Source organism: Triturus cristatus, chromosome 11, assembly GCF_964204655.1.
Source record: "Triturus cristatus chromosome 11, aTriCri1.1, whole genome shotgun sequence".
In the NCBI taxonomy this organism is placed as follows: Eukaryota; Metazoa; Chordata; class Amphibia; order Caudata; family Salamandridae; genus Triturus; species Triturus cristatus.
Window position 1 is genome coordinate 119,458,148 of NC_140594.1, and position 17,076 is coordinate 119,475,223.

Consider the following 17,076-nt stretch of genomic DNA (forward strand, 5'->3'; position numbering starts at 1 on the left):
CACACTCAACCACACACACACACACACAACCCCCCCACACACACAACCCATACACACACAACCACACACAACCCCACACACAACCACACTCACAACCCCACACACAACCCCACACACACACAACCACACACACACACACAACCAAAAACACAACTACACACACAACCAACCACACACACAACCACACACACACAAGCACAACCACACACAATAAAACACACAACCACACAAACATAAACACACACAACCACACACACAACCACACACACACACACAACTACACACACAACCACACAACCACACACACAACCACACACACACAACCACATACACACACAACCATAAACACACAACCACAAGCACACACAACCACACACAGCCACACACACAACCACACAACCATGGTGGTGTTCCCGTTAATCATCTCTATTTTTTCTAATGTTCTCATCAAAATTCCTCAAAGCTATTTCTTGCAGGTAGATCAAATGTTACGTATGTTTATCTGGTCAGGGAACAACACACGTACCAAACTAAAAACACTACATTTGAGGCAGTTGAGCCAGGTAGAAGGTGGGCTAGGGCTCCCCTAAATTGAAAAATATTTCCAAGCCGCATTTATGGACTGGTATGGGCATGCTGTTTCACCGCACGATTATGGATTTAATTTTTATCTTTACTTTTGCTATAATCGTGGCACCGGCGCTTTACTTCTAATGTTAAAAGTAAAGCGCCGGTGCCGCGATTATAGCAAAAGTACATCTGGAAAGTTAATACAGGTTTTTTTGAGGCGGAAGCCCACATTGAGCCAAACTGAATAAGTGTACGTGTGTTTCACTGGCGATTTCAGTAAATGTACGTTGACTAGTTAATATTTTGTACAAAAATTAAAATAAGCCAGTCGCTTCAAAACTCTTTGTTTGAATATGTTTGTCTGCATCTTCAAATGCTTAAACTTTTTTCGCCAAACATCCCCGCATGGTATTTTAGAACAGTAGAACAAATAAGCAAATAAGATGCTGTCGGTTTAGTTTTTCAGTAATTAAACCACATCCTTTTAAAATCTCGCCTTCCACCCCTTTATAGTCTTTGGTATGATCAAATGTTTAAACTTTAATTAAAACATCCTCACACAATAAAAAACATTAATTAAACAGTTTTGTTGTTTTTGAGGGACGATTTGCATGGTCTAACTTGTATTTATGATTTTTCATATTCTGCATAGTTTTCAAGCCTGAAAAGAGTTTCCTGTGCTTGGTGCTATTGCCTGCTCCATGCTTCTTTTTCATTTTTCTACGGAGAGTCCATGTGTTTATAAAAGCTTGAATGAGCGTTTTTTTTCTACTGGTGGGCTTGGGGAGAATGGGGTCTGTTCACCTGAAAAGAAGGCCCCGCTGCCTGGTTTAAAGAAGTGGGTCTGTCTTTATGATGCATTTCCTTCATTAAACGTCCATGTGATGTGCCAACCACAACCACTCACAAAACCACACCCAAAACCACACCCACAACCACACACATAACCACACCCAACCACACCCACACACAACCACACATGCACACAACCACACACAACCACACTGACGCAACCACAACCACACACACAACCACACACACACAACCACACACACAACCACACACACAACCACACACAACCCCACACACACAACCACATACACACACACAACCACACACACATACAAGCACACACACAACCACAAGCACACACAACCACAACCACACACAACCACAACCACACACAACCACAACCACACACACACAACCGTAAATAAATGTGATTGATTGAACCACACACACACAACCACACACAACCAGCACACACACATAAACACACATAAACACACACAACCACACACACACACTCAACCACACACACACACACTCAACCACACACACACACACAACCCCCCCACACACACAACACATACACACACAACCACACACAACCCCACACACACCCACACTCACAACCCCACACACAATGCCACACACACAACCACACACACACACAACCAAAAACACAACTACACACACAACCAACCACACACACAACCACACACACACAAGCACAACCACACACAACAAAACACACAACCACACAAACATAACCACACACAACCACACACACAACCACACACACACACAACTACACACACAACCACACACACAACCACACACACACAACCACATACACACACAACCATACACACACAACCACAAGCACACACACAAGCACACACAACCACACACACAACCACACACACAACCACACAACCACACACAAAACCACACACATACAACCACACACACAAAACCACACACACACTCAACCACACACACAACCACACACACAAAACACACACAACCACACACACATAAACACACACAACCACACACACAACCCAACACACACACAACCACACACAACTACACACACACAACCACACACACACAACCAAGCACACACACAACCACACACACAACCACAACCACACACACAACTACACACACACAACCACACACACAACCACACACACACAACCACACACACACAACCACACACCTACACCCAACTACACACACAACCACACACACAACCACACACACACTCACAACCACACACACACACACAACCACACACAACCACACACACACAACCACACACACACAACCACACACACACACACACACACACAACCACACACAACCACACACACACACACAACCACACACACACTCAACCACACACACACACAACCACACACACATAACCACGCACACACACTCACACACACAACCACACACACAACCACACACACAACCCCACACACACACAACCACACACACACAACCACAAACTGTTTTTTGGGGCTGTCAGCATAAATACGCTGTCACCAAACACAATGAACACCTCGGCAAAGCTTGGGAAGTCACCCCGAACTTTGAAACCACTTGCTGTTGCAGAGTGTGTGCTGTACACATGGCAATACCTTGACCCAGCAGACTGTTGCAAGGAATGCTTTGAACCTCGCAGGCTGACAGCCGGCAGTAGCATTTTTCCCCCCAGTTTTTTTCTTTGTAAAGAGATAGATGCTTGTTTCTATTTCTTTACTTTTGCTATAATCGCGGCACCGGCGGCTTTACTTTTAATGTTAAAAGTAAAGCGCCGGTGCCACGATTATATCAAAAGTAAAGAAATAGATGCTTGTTTCTATTTCTTTACTTTTGCTATAATCGTGGCACCGGCGCTTTACTTTTAATGTTAAAAGTAAAGCGCCGGTGCCGCGATTATAGCAAAAGTAAAGAAATAGTGCTTCTTTCTATTTCTTTACTTTTGCTATAATCGTGGCACCGGCGCTTTACTTTTAATGTTAAAAGTAAAGCGCCGGTGCCGCGATTATAGCAAAAGTACATCTGGAAAGTTAATACAGGTTTTTTTGTGGCGGAAGCCCACATTGAGCCAAACTGAATAAGTGTACGTGTGTTTCACTGGCGATTTCAGAAAATGTACGTTGACTAGTTAATATTTTGTACAAAAATTAAAATAAGCCAGTCGCTTCAAAACTCTTTGTTTGAATATGTTTGTCTGCATCTTCAAATGCTTAAACTTTTTTCGCCAAACATCCCCGCATGGTATTTTAGAACAGTAGAACAAATAAGCAAATAAGATGCTGTCGGTTTAGTTTTTCAGTAATTAAACCACATCCTTTTAAAATCTCGCCTTCCACCCCTTTATAGTCTTTGGTATGATCAAATGTTTAAACTTTAATTAAAACATCCTCACACAATAAAAAACATTAATTAAACAGTTTTGTTGTTTTTGAGGGACGATTTGCATGGTCTAACTTGTATTTATGAATTTTCATATTCTGCATAGTTTTCAAGCCTGAAAAGAGTTTCCTGTGCTTGGTGCTATTGCCTGCTCTATGCTTCTTTTTCATTTTTCTACGGAGAGTCCATGTGTTTATAAAAGCGTGAATGAGCGTTTTTTTTCTACTGGTGGGCTTGGGGAGAATGGGGTCTGTTCACCTGAAAAGAAGACCCCGCTGCCTGGTTTAAAGAAGTGGGTCTGTCTTTATGATGCATTTCCTTCATTAAACGTCCATGTGATGTGCCAACCACAACCACTCACAAAACCACACCAACAACCACACCCACAACCACACACATAACCACACCCAACCACACCCACACACAACCACACATGCACACAACCACACACACGCAACCACAACCACACACAACCACACACACACAACCACACACACAACCACACACACAACCACACACAACCACACACACACAACCACACACACACAACCACATACACACACACAACCACACACACATACAAGCACACACACAACCACAAGCACACACAACCACAACCACACACAACCACAACCACACACAACCACAACCACACACACAACCACACACACACAACCGTAAATAAATGTGATTGATTGAACCACACACACACAACCACACACAACCACCACACACACATAAACACACATAAACACACACAACCACACACACACACACAACCACACACACACACACACTCAACCACACACACACACACAACGCCCCCACACACACAACACATACACACACAACCACACACAACCCCACACACAACCCCACACACACACAACCACACACATACACACACAACCAAAAACACAACTACACACAACCAAAAACACAACTACACACACAACCAACCACACACACAACCACACACACACAAGCACAACCACACACAATAAAACACACAACCACACAAACATAAACACACACAACCACACACACAACCACACACACACACAACTACACACACAACCACACAACCACACACACAACCACACACACACAACCACATACACACACAACCATAAACACACAACCACAAGCACACACAACCACACACAGCCACACACACAACCACACAACCACACACAAAACCACACACACACAACCACACATACAACCACACACACAAAACCACACACACACAACCACACACACACAACCACACACACAAAACACACACAACCACACACACATAAACACGCACAACCACACACACACAACCCAACACACACACAACCACACACAACTACACACACACACAACCACACACACACACAACCAAGCACACACACAACCACACACAACCACAACCACACACACAACTACACACACACAACCACACACACACAACCACACACACACACAACCACACACACAACCACACACCTACACACAACTACACACACAACCACACACACAACCACACACACACTCACAACCACACACACACACACACACAACCACACACACAACCACACACACACACACAACCACACACACACAACCACACACACACTCAACCACACACACACACAACCACACACACATAACCACGCACACACACTCACACACACAACACATACACACACAACCACACACACAACCCTACACACAACCACACACACAACCCCACGCACAACCCCACGCACAACCCCAAACACACACAACCACACACACACAACCACAAACTGTTTTTTGGGGCTGTCAGCATAAATACGCTGTCACCAAACCCAATGAACACCTCGGGAAAGTTTGGGAAGTCACCCCCAACTTTGAAACCACTTGCTGTTGTAGAGTGTGTGCTGTACACATGGCAATACCTTGACACAGCAGACTGTTGCAAGGAATGCTTTGAACCTCGCAGGCTGACAGACCTCAGTCTGTGCATTAGTTCACCCCGTCTTGGCGCTGCATGAAAACAGGGTGCCCAATGTCCAGCATGAAGTGAGACATTGTGATCGGGGCTGGAGATGCTGCTAAGCAATCTACTTAAAAGATTGTGTTTCATTTATGGCATTAAACATAAAGGAGCACTGGCAACGCTGATAAAATGGATTTCATTTTGAGTAGTGACTAAAACTTTAGAAAAGCCTGCAGTACTGAAACAAGCTTTTGCAATGCAATAGGTCTCGCATTTGCAAAAGTTTAAGCTATTGGCATTGTTCATGACAATGCCTTTTTTATCTATTTTATAAAACAAACACATAAATAAATGCCATTATCATTATTATTAGCAATGCCAACTGCTCACACGTTTATAATGCGAGACCTATTGCATTGCAAATGTTTGTTATTGCTTCTTTGGTATCCAAGTCTTTGATTTTACAAAACTGAAGATAGCCGGATCCACCCAGATTCCAACAATGGGTAGGTAAAATGAGGCATACTAAAGACAAGGACTATGGTTTTTAGGAGTACCCGAATAAATGAGATAAGATATGCAAAATATACCCTAGAATGTATGTATCCTGCGACGATAAAGGGTTTTTTAATGTACCTATAAATTATTATTGTACAACACTATTTATTGCTCCTGAATTATTGTTATGTTGCTTCTTTTGCGATTATTTGGATAAATAAAGCTTTAAAGAAACAGAGGCTTCCTGATGACAGTAAAAGGGAGTAAGACCCACTTGTGACAGTAAGACAGAGTGAGCAAGATTCACCTCGGACAGTAGACGGGTGTGAGACTCGTCTGTGACAGTAAGACAGAGTGAGCTAGATTCACCTCGGACAGTAGACGGGTGTGAGACTCGCCTGTGACAGTAAGACAGAGTGAGCTAGATTCACCTCGGACAGTAGAAGGGTGTGAGACTCGCCTGTGACAGTAAGACAGTGAGCTAGATTCACCTCGGACAGTAGAAGGGTGTGAGACTCGCCTGTGACAGAAAGAGGGAGTGGGTGAAAAAGTAGAGGGAGTGAGAAATGCCCATGAGAGTAAGAGGGAGCCCGTAACACTCACTTGTGATAGTAAGAGAAGTGACACTCACCAGTAACAGCAATAGAAGTGATACTCGAATATGAGAGTAAATGAGAGAGAGTGACACCCACCTCTGACAGTAAAAGAAGTGACACTCGAATGTGGGAGTAAGAGAGACAGAGTAGCACTCAGCTGTGACAGTAAAAGAGAGTGAGCCTCATTTGTAACAGCAAAAGGTAGAGAGTGACACTCACCTACGGCAGTAAGAGAAGTGACATTCACCTGTGACAATTAGAGAAGTGATACTCGAATATGAGAGTAAGAGGGATAGAGTGACACTCAACTGCAACAGTAAAAGTGAGTGAGCCTTGTCTGTGACATTAAAGGGAAAAGAGTGACAGTCACCTGCGACAGTAAAAGGGAGTGAGACTCATCCGTAACAGGAAGATGGAGTGACCCCCACCTGCAACAGTAAGAGGGCTGAGATTCACCTGTGACAGTGAGTGTACAAGAGTGACACCTACCTGTGACAGTGAGTGTGAGAGAGTGACACCCACCTGTGAGTGAGTGTGAGACAGTGACACCCACCTGTGACAGTGAGTGTGAGAGAGTGACACTGAGTGTGAGAGAGTGACACCCACCTGTGACATTGGGTGTGAGTGAGTGACAGTGAGTGTGACGCAGTGACACCCACCTGTGAGTGTGAGAGTGAAACCCACATGTGACAGTGAGTGTGAGAGTGACACCCACCTGTGACAGTGAGTGTGAGAGAGTGACACAAGCCTGTGACAGTGAGTGTGAGGCAGTGACACCCACCTTTGACATTGAGTGTGAGGCAGTGACACCCACCTGTGACAGTGAGTGTGAGAGAGTGACACTGAGTGTGAGAGAGTGATACCCACCTGTGACATTGGGTGTGAGTGAGTGACAGTGAGTGTGAGGCAGTGACACCCACCTGTGACAGTGAGTGTGAGAGTGACACCCACCTGTGACAGTGAGTGTGAGAGAGTGCCACTCACCTGTGACAGTGAGTGTGAGAGTGACACCCACCTGTGACAGTGAGTGTGAGAGAGTGCCACTCACCTGTGAGCGTGAGAGAGTGACAGCGAGTGTGAGAGAGTGACACCCACCTGTGACAGTGTACAGTGCAGTGATGATCAGCAGCATGACAATGGCCAGATAAATGTTCAGTTTCATGGCCTGGTTGATAAATATCGCGCCAGAAAACATGTCCGCCTGAAAGAGAAAGAATCAAATGTAAGAAGCTGAACAATCCTGGGGAGCAGAGTGGGAGAACTGGCTAGAGCCATGTGTAGGAGCGCTAGAGGAGGCTTCCAGGAGCTGGGCAGGCACCAGTGAGAGGGGCGGGAGGGTCTCTTGTAACGCTGCTAAACACAAAGTGCTAAGAAACTGGGTTTATAAGCAGCCAGGTAACAAAGCACTCACAAGAGGTTTCCTCAGTAAGATGAAAACAGCTCCAGGAGGTGGGGAGAAGGGCAGAGGGGAAGTGCAAGAGGGAACCGGAAGTCTGAGAGGAAAAGACAGATGAGATTGGACAATAGGACGATGCTACTCCTGTTTGCTCCTCATTGCTTTTAAGAGTGGAAACCAATATGAGGGGGGCAGGCTAGAGAATCAATTCCACCTCCTCCCTCCTTATACTCACTAGAAACTCAAGAACATGACAAAGGGAGGAAAGGCGCATGGGAGATCAGCCAAGGGCCTGATAATGTGTCCACAGCCCAAGGCCTGCTCGCCATCGCTCTCGCGCAGAAGAGTGGGAGAGGAGCAGTCTGGCTCAACGGGAGACGGTCTACCACTGACCACCCCCAGGCCTGACCGATCTGTTGGGATTCCTGACGGTCGAGGCTATACTCCTGGGGTGATGGCATTCCACTGCTTAATCTGTCTGCCAAGACCTGTACAAGTCCTTGGACGTAAATTGCTCTTAAAGAGCTGATTTTGAGATTGACACCTCGTTCCCCCTTGCCTGCTGAAATAGGGTCTCGCCGCAGTGTTGTCTGTCTGTCCTGACAATGGCTGGTCTGCCCAGCACTAGAGAGGAAAATGCAAGGACAGCCAAATGAATTGCCTTGAACTTTCTCCAATTGGAAGACCTAGGGGGATATTTACAATGAAATGGTGCAGCGCGGCGCCGCAAGCCATTTTGCTGTCCTAAAGTGCATCATTAAACAAGCATTGGCATAGCCAATAGGTCTCGCTTTTGGGACCTTATAAGTGTTTAGCCATGCAACAGTTGCATAACTAAATAGTTATAAGGTCCCAAAAGCGAGACCTATTGGCTATGCCAATGCTTGTTTCTGTTTATTACTGCTCTGTAGTAATGGCGGCGCACGGGTGCCACCATTACTACATAGAAGTAATAAACAGGAGAAAAAAAAACTGGCTCAAAGAACATCAAAGTGAAAGTGATCGCAATCGCGATCAATCATCAAAGCGGACATGCGGCCGCGAAAGTGAGGCACGCGCGCCGCGCACATGCACTGTAGCTCTATGCTACAGTGGTAGCCCTTTTTTGAGCCCTCACAATAAGTCTCACCAGACCAGCGCATGCGCTGGGTCAGGCGAGACCTAAAAGCAAAAGGATGCGCCATATTTACAGGAATACTGCACACCCCTGTGCTCTCCCCTGCCCAGGCGCTAAAACAGGAGCCATGCGCCAACACAGGTACCCTTGCACCATGGTGCAATGGTGCCTGCATTGCAGGGATGATTGTGTATGTGCAGGAAGAGAAAACCTTCCTGCACAAAAGCAATCATACATTGCATTCTGATTCTTCTATGTGTGCTGCAGAATGCAGCACATATAGAAAAAGCAAAAAACGAGGAGAAATAAAAGTGTTTCTCCTCATTGCACCACTTTAACGCCTCCCCTTGAAAGGCCAATCCTTGTAAATCTGGAGCAGTGTAAAAAAGCCATGAGTGTCACGTGGGAACACCCACAGCAGCACTCATAATAGACCACTTTAAAAGAGTGTACTGCAAGAAAGAGGGCCACATTTACAAGGCTGGGTAAAGCCATGCAAAGTGGCTTTGCGTGGCCTTCTAAATACAGGCCTGCCTTTAGCGCCACCAGAACATCAAAAAAGTGGCGGTACGGTGGCGCTGCAGACTTGTAAATATGCCACCTGATCTTCTGAACTTTACGAGCACACCCCCCTGAATCTAATGAGACTGGATCCATTTGCCCCATCCTGTCTTTCAGGCATCTGATGTCAGAATTATTGGAGTTTGAGGAGAAAATCTGCAATATCCCTTTATCCAATATTCACTTTCCGAATGTTGTTTGAATCCATCCATCACAACAAATTCTGCCTTATTCCCTGAGCCATAGGAATACCAAATCCCAGCTAGATGGTGTCCAAAGCGTGAGAATGTGCCTCACTGGTTTGTTCAGGTGGAATCTGGTCCAAGGCCCTAAGAAAGAAGTCGCTGCCGAGTCCTCTGGCACCTGCAGCCAGGCTGCCGCAGCCGAAGAGTGTAGAGAAAGGAAGCCTGCCAGATGTTCCTGGACCTTATCGAGTCTTGGCCGTCAAGAATCTGGCTCCAATGACGACTTGGTCTTATGAGAGTTGTGATTTTTCCAGAATGATCAGAAATCTGGGATCCAAGAGCAACCATGAGAGTTTGTTGACTCCAAAGATGCAGAGAACACCAGACAATCGAGCAGGAAGGGTTGGACACAAATCCCTTCCCGATGAAGACCCACCACCAGAGGAGCTGCACGCCTGGGCAGAAACATAAGGAGTGGATTTCAAACCAAAGGGCAGCACTCGGACCCGAAAATGAAGGTTTCCAGGATCTGTGCTTGGAGGCCCCCCTGCCCTGCGGACTCTTGGCTGCAGCCTCTTTCTGTGGGATGAGCAGGACTTGGACTCTTTCTTAGATGGCATGCGGCAATGCCCGCTCCAAGGCTTACATGATTTCTGTGAACCGCACTTATATTGGAAAGTTAAACATCTGTTTTCCAGTCTCTTATTCAAGTGTTCCTTCTGGCAAGACCTGTGGCCACTGGTGCCGCTGCTGCTGATGTCATCTCTGAAGAGATGTCTGCCGGGAGTTTGGCTTCTGCTGCATTTGGAGTGGGACGTCAGACCATCTGCTTCCTCCTGAAGATTCAAAAGCCATTATTTCAAACCCGTTACTTAGTGGCGGCTTTTAGTGACAAGTTCTTAGCAGCAAAGCACCTCTTTAATCCATTCCATAGATTGCTGTCCTCGAGCCGGCTTGGGGTAGAGGGGGGAGATATGGGTGTTTACAGTAAAAGGCACTAGTTTTTGGTGAACTTGTTATCACTCTTCGCCCACTCACAGGGCGAGGGATCGCCTGTCATGGCAACAGATGCCCATGTTCACTGGCCCGGGTCGAAGTCTGCACCAGCTGCTACAGGAGGTGAACGAAAGTGAAAATAAATAATAGAATAATAATAGAAGGGGCTTGCTCTTCTAAGGGGGCAGGATGGCACTGCTCCACTGACGGGACATGATGGCACTGCTCCACTTAGGGGACAGGATGGCACTGCTCCTCTGAGGGGACAGTGTGGCACTGCTCCACTGGGGGATAGGGTGGCACTGCTCCTCTCAGGGGACAGGATGGCACTGCTCCACAGAAGGGACAGGATGGCACTGCTCCACTGAGGGGACAGGGTTCCACTGCACCACTGAGGGGACAGGATTCTACTGCTCCTCTTAGGGGGCAGGATGGCACTGCTCCTCTGAGGGGACAGGATGGCACTGCTCCACTGATGGGACAGGATGGCACTGCTCCACTGGGGGGACAGGATGGCACTGCTCCTCTCAGGGGACAGGATGGCATTGCTCCTCTCAGGGGACAGGATGGCATTGCTCCTCTCAGGGGACAGGATGGCACTGCTCCTCTCAGGGGACAGGATGGCACTGCTCCACTGAGGGGACAGGATGGCACAGCTCCTCTTAGGAGATAGAAGGGGCTTGCTCCTCTAAGGGGACAGGATGGCACTGCTCCTCAGTGGAGACATGATGGCACTGCTCCTCAGAAGGGACAGGATGGCCCTGCTCCTCTGAGGGGACAGGATGGCACTGCTCCACTGGGGGGATAGGGTGGCACTGCTCCTCTCAGGGGACAGGATGGCACTGCTCCTCTGAGGGGACAGGATGGCACTGCTCCACTGGGGGGATAGGGTGGCACTGCTCCTCTCAGGGGACAGGATGGCACTGCTCCTCTGAGGGGACAGGATGGCACTGCTCCACTGGGGGGATAGGGTGGCACTGCTCCTCTCAGGGGACAGGATGGCACTGCTCCTCTGAGGGGACAGTGTGACACTGCTCTACTGAGGGGTAGATGGCACTGCTCCTCTTAGGGGGCAGGATGGCACTGCTCCACTGGGGGGATAGGGTGGCACTGCTCCTCTGAGGGGACAGGATGGCACTGCTCCACTGGGGGGATAGGGTGGCACTGCTCCTCTCAGGGGACAGGATGGCACTGCTCCTCTGAGGGGACAGGATGGCACTGCTCCACTGGGGGGATAGGGTGGCACTGCTCCTCTCAGGGGACAGGATGGCACTGCTCCTCTGAGGGGACAGTGTGACACTGCTCTACTGAGGGGTAGATGGCACTGCTCCTCTTAGGGGGCAGGATGGCACTGCTCCACTGGGGGGATAGGGTGGCCCTGCTCCTCTGAGGGGACAGGATGGCACTGCTCCACTGGGGGGATAGGGTGGCACTGCTCCTCTCAGGGGACAGGATGGCACTGCTCCTCTGAGGGGACAGGATGGCACTGCTCCACTGGGGGGATAGGGTGGCACTGCTCCTCTCAGGGGACAGGATGGCACTGCTCCTCTGAGGGGACAGGATGGCACTGCTCCACTGGGGGGATAGGGTGGCACTGCTCCTCTCAGGGGACAGGATGGCACTGCTCCTCTGAGGGGACAGTGTGACACTGCTCTACTGAGGGGTAGATGGCACTGCTCCTCTTAGGGGGCAGGATGGCACTGCTCCACTGGGGGGATAGGGTGGCACTGCTCCTCTCAGGGGCAGGATGGCACTGCTCCTCTGAGGGGACAGTGTGACACTGCTCCACTGAGGGGTAGGATGGCACTGCTCCTCTTAGGGGGCAGGATGGCACTGCTCCTCTGAGGGGACAGGATGGCACTGCTCCTCTGTGGAGACCGGATGGCACAGCTCCTCTGTGGAGACAGGATGGCACTGCTCCACAGAAGGGACAGGATGGCACTGCTCCACAGAAGGGACAGGATGGCACTGCTCCACTGATGGGACAGGATGACACTGCTCCACTGGGGGGACAGGATGGCACTGCTCCTCTGAGGGGACAGGATGGCACTTCTCCGCTTAGGGGACAGGATGGTACTGCTCCAATGAGGGGACAGGATGGCACTTCTCCACGGAGGGGAGACGATGGCAAGGGGCAGGATGACACTGCTCCAATGAGGGGACAGGAGGGCACTGCTCCTCTGAGGAAAAGGAAAATGAAAAGGAGGGGACTGCTCAGTTGAGAGAAAGACGGTGCAGCCCCTCTGAATAGAATAAGTGGCACTGCTGGGCAGAATAAGGAACTTGTGGGACTTTTCCACCAAGACAGAGGTTTCCAGTGCAGGTCCAGGAGGATAGGACCCGCTGAAGACATTCAACATACATGTTTAAGATACACTTACGTGCAATACATCTGAACTGGGCTCATTATCTTCATCAGTGATTATCTTGAAAATGTAGTTTTAATCTGGCACTCATGGATCTAGGGTGGACACCCCTGAGGAGCTTGAAAGACACTGAGGAGAATGGAGGCCCAGATCCAGGGATCACACTCGGCAACTCTGGGCATTAGCTTGCCTCATCTCCACAACGGCCCCCCACATTCGCCGGGGATGCCTGGTTTCACCTTGGAGATACCCTGGAGGGACCATCTCACAGGGATAACCAGGACGGGTTCCCCAGCGGTCTACAGCGCCACGACGCCTCAGGGCAGCAGTGCGCTTTACAAGACACATACATTTACATTACATTTACATCCACTGAGGAGAAAGGAGGATGGTGCTCCTCTGAGGGGAATGGAGGTCACTGCTCCTCTGAGAGGCATGGAGGCCCATTCTCCGCTGAGAGGAATGCTTCACTGCCTCTCAGAGAGGAATGGGTGCTTTGCTACTCTCAGAGCAATAGATGACACTGCTCCTCTGAGAGGCATGCATGGTACTGCTCCTCTGAGAGGAAGTAATGGCACTGCTGCTCTTAGAAAAATGGCAATTCTCCTCTGAGGAATGGATGTTTTGGAGGACTGGATGGCACTGGTCCACTGAGAAGAGAGAAGGGCATTGCTGTTCTGAGGAGAGTGAGGGTACGCCTCATCTTGGGGGTGTAGTGAGCAGTGGAAGCCGCCACCTTAAAGCTGCATGACTGTGAGCGTGCTCTCAGATGACTAAGAGATTTTAACGTTTCACTTGGTTGACAAGGAAACTGACACACTCCTAGGAAGCCACTCTGCAGAAGACCTAGGATGTGTAATTCGCAAGAAACGTGAACGCGTACCAGATCAACGAAATACTGAGCCAATTCCCCAAACTATTCAGCAGCCAAGAATGCCTGGATCCCCCTCCGATCAAACTGCACATTGATAAATCAGTAAAACCCATCTTCCTCTGCCAACGGCATGTGCCCTGCCATCTACGACCACTAGCCGAACATGAACTCGAAAAGCTCGAAAACCAATGGTTAGGTAATTGAAAAGTTGTCTGAACCAACACCCTGAGTATCATCCATAGTAATAGCCGAGAAGCCAAAACAGCCAGGAAAGATACGATGTGCGCCTCCCAAATCAAGCCATAAAGTGAGAGAGGCACATCAGGCCCACCATGGACAGCATCATCGCTGATCTGAATGGGTTGCGAGGGTTTTCAAAGCAAAGTCTGAATGCTGGATACCATCAGCTACTGCTCTTGGCAGAAAGCAGATACATAACAACATTTTCCACGCACCTTGGGCTGCACAGATATAAAAGACTGAACTTCGGCATATCTTCAGCGTTGGAGGTATTCCAAGATACCACGTGAGAGACACTGTCACGGCTCCAAGGAGTCATGAATGTGAGCAATTTTGATGTGGTGTCACAAAGAGCCTGTTTGAAGGCACTCAGCCTGTGCAAAATCGAAAATGCCACAGCCACTGATGCAGTGCTGATGAAGGTAAAAGGTGCCCTGCAGTAGGGCTCGTGGCAGGACTTCCTACGCGATGCCAATGACTAGCTGGGAACCGACAAAGAGAGAATCACAAACCTCTGGAGGGTATGCAACAAACTCATTGCCACACACGATGGACTCATATTTGCTGGGGAGCCCCAAAAGCCTCCAACATCGAGTAACCATGTTGGCCCATGGGGGGCATCAAGGCACTGCAAAGATGAAGTCGCACATGTGGACAAACTGGTACGACAATGCCCCATGTCTCAACTCACCAGCTCCCAAGAAGTCCCAGCACCCATCATAACAGAAGGTGGACGGCTACTCAAAATATACGATCGTTGAAGTAGTCGACACCACAGCATTCACCAATGTCACACCAGTGTTTGAAAAGTTCTTTACACTGTTCGGCCTCTCAGATGAAACAAAACAGTTAACGGGCCACCTTTCCAAGAATCTGAATTTAAAGAAGTACTCGAACATCTGGGAATATGACACCGCCGCATCACACTCCACTGGCCACAAGCAAATGGAGAGGCCGAACTCTTCACGTACACCCTGAACAAGGCCCTTTGGATTGCCACAGTGGAGAAGACCAACCTTGAACTCAGTCTCCAGCAGTTCCTCCAAGAATACTGAGGGACACCACACTGCACCACACAGCACCCTCCCTCGTCACTAATGCTTAATGGGCCCAGTGGAGACATGATCCCAGTCCATTCAAGATGATCGCCATCACCCTATGATCTAGTGGGTACTAATGCACGACACACGCAAAACAATGTGCGCGCAAGCCTGATATGACGGGCAACAACACTGAAAATTGTGCCAGTGGACAAAGTGATCATCAAAGATCAAAGGCCTGGATAGAAATTCCAAACATCTTTCGAGCCTGGAGTATGGACAGTGCTTGAAGTGGCTGGAACTATGATCAGCACCTGAAAAGGGAATGAACAAGTGACCAAAAACATCTTGTGGTTCCTGAAAATCAATATTCCAAGCTCACAAGAGCCATGAAGCAGAAGAAAAAAACATCACAATGGGCACCTCACCCGACAGCGACAGGCCCAGTAGTGCCTCTCTAGATAACCATACACCAGGCGGCCCAAAGGGATAGAAATAAGTGATACCGATCGAGACACCCAAGAAAAACTGAAGACCGCCCACGTCACCAGCGGTACAGCCTTAGACCGAATCTCCCACCGAGCCAACGGCTCAGAGACTTCGTATGTCACATTAAACGATAAACTATGATATCGAGTTGGAAAGGGATGTAGTGAGCCACTTGGGACTACCCTGTGGTAGGACACTGCCCCAGATAGGCATCTGTGTGCATCCTCTGGCCACACGTGGTCTTTCACCCGTACCAAGCAACCTGTGTGGCTGTGTACTTCTTTGGTGTCAGTGGGGCCTAGTGCGATACAGGATGTTCACACAGCCTAGCTTTACGCTGCTACGGGGGAATGGGTGGCATAGCTCCTCTTAGTACAGCAACGGTGCTACTCCTCTGAGGGGAAAGTACAGCACTGCTGCTCTGAGGAGATTGAAGCACACTACCCCTCTGGGAGGGGGAATGAATCGCTCTGCTCTTCTTGAGGCGGGGGGCATGAATGGCATGGATGGCATGGCTCTTCTGTTGGGGTGGATGGCTCTGCTCCTCTTGAGGAGGGACTAAAGTCAGCACTGCTGTTCTGCGGCCGTCATCACCTTGAAAGCTGTGTGACGTCACGTATGTGCCACACTGTCTGTGTTGGAAACCCTTTCCATATTTTAAATGAAGCATACTTGCTGGTGAGAGACTGAACATGGGTTATTTCAAGACCTAAGCCTCGCCTGTCATCCAGGGACTCTGACAGGTTCTAGGCGCAAACAAGGCACCCCTTGCTGCTTGTGCTGCTGCATAGCTGAACCCAGATAGTGTTTACCTATAGGGGTAAAGATGGAAGAGAATTGATGGGATGACACTGAGGGGCATACTTACAAACCCTTATCACCACCATAATGTCACATTTTTGGATGTTGTGGTGGCGATAGGGGCTTCGCCTTATTTACAAGGCAGCGTTAAACCACTTAACA

General features: G+C 48.6%; 1 protein-coding gene across 1 annotated transcript in view; it reads right to left on the bottom strand.

Annotated features, from left to right (window-relative positions):
* Positions 1 to 17,076, bottom strand: part of SLC5A1 (solute carrier family 5 member 1) — a 279,347-nt gene that overhangs the window by 133,275 nt on the left and 128,996 nt on the right. The window contains exon 6 of the mRNA XM_085634551.1: positions 7,945 to 8,050. Within this exon, the coding sequence (XP_085490677.1) occupies positions 7,945 to 8,050 (106 nt within the window). The remainder of the gene's footprint in view (positions 1 to 7,944; positions 8,051 to 17,076) is intronic.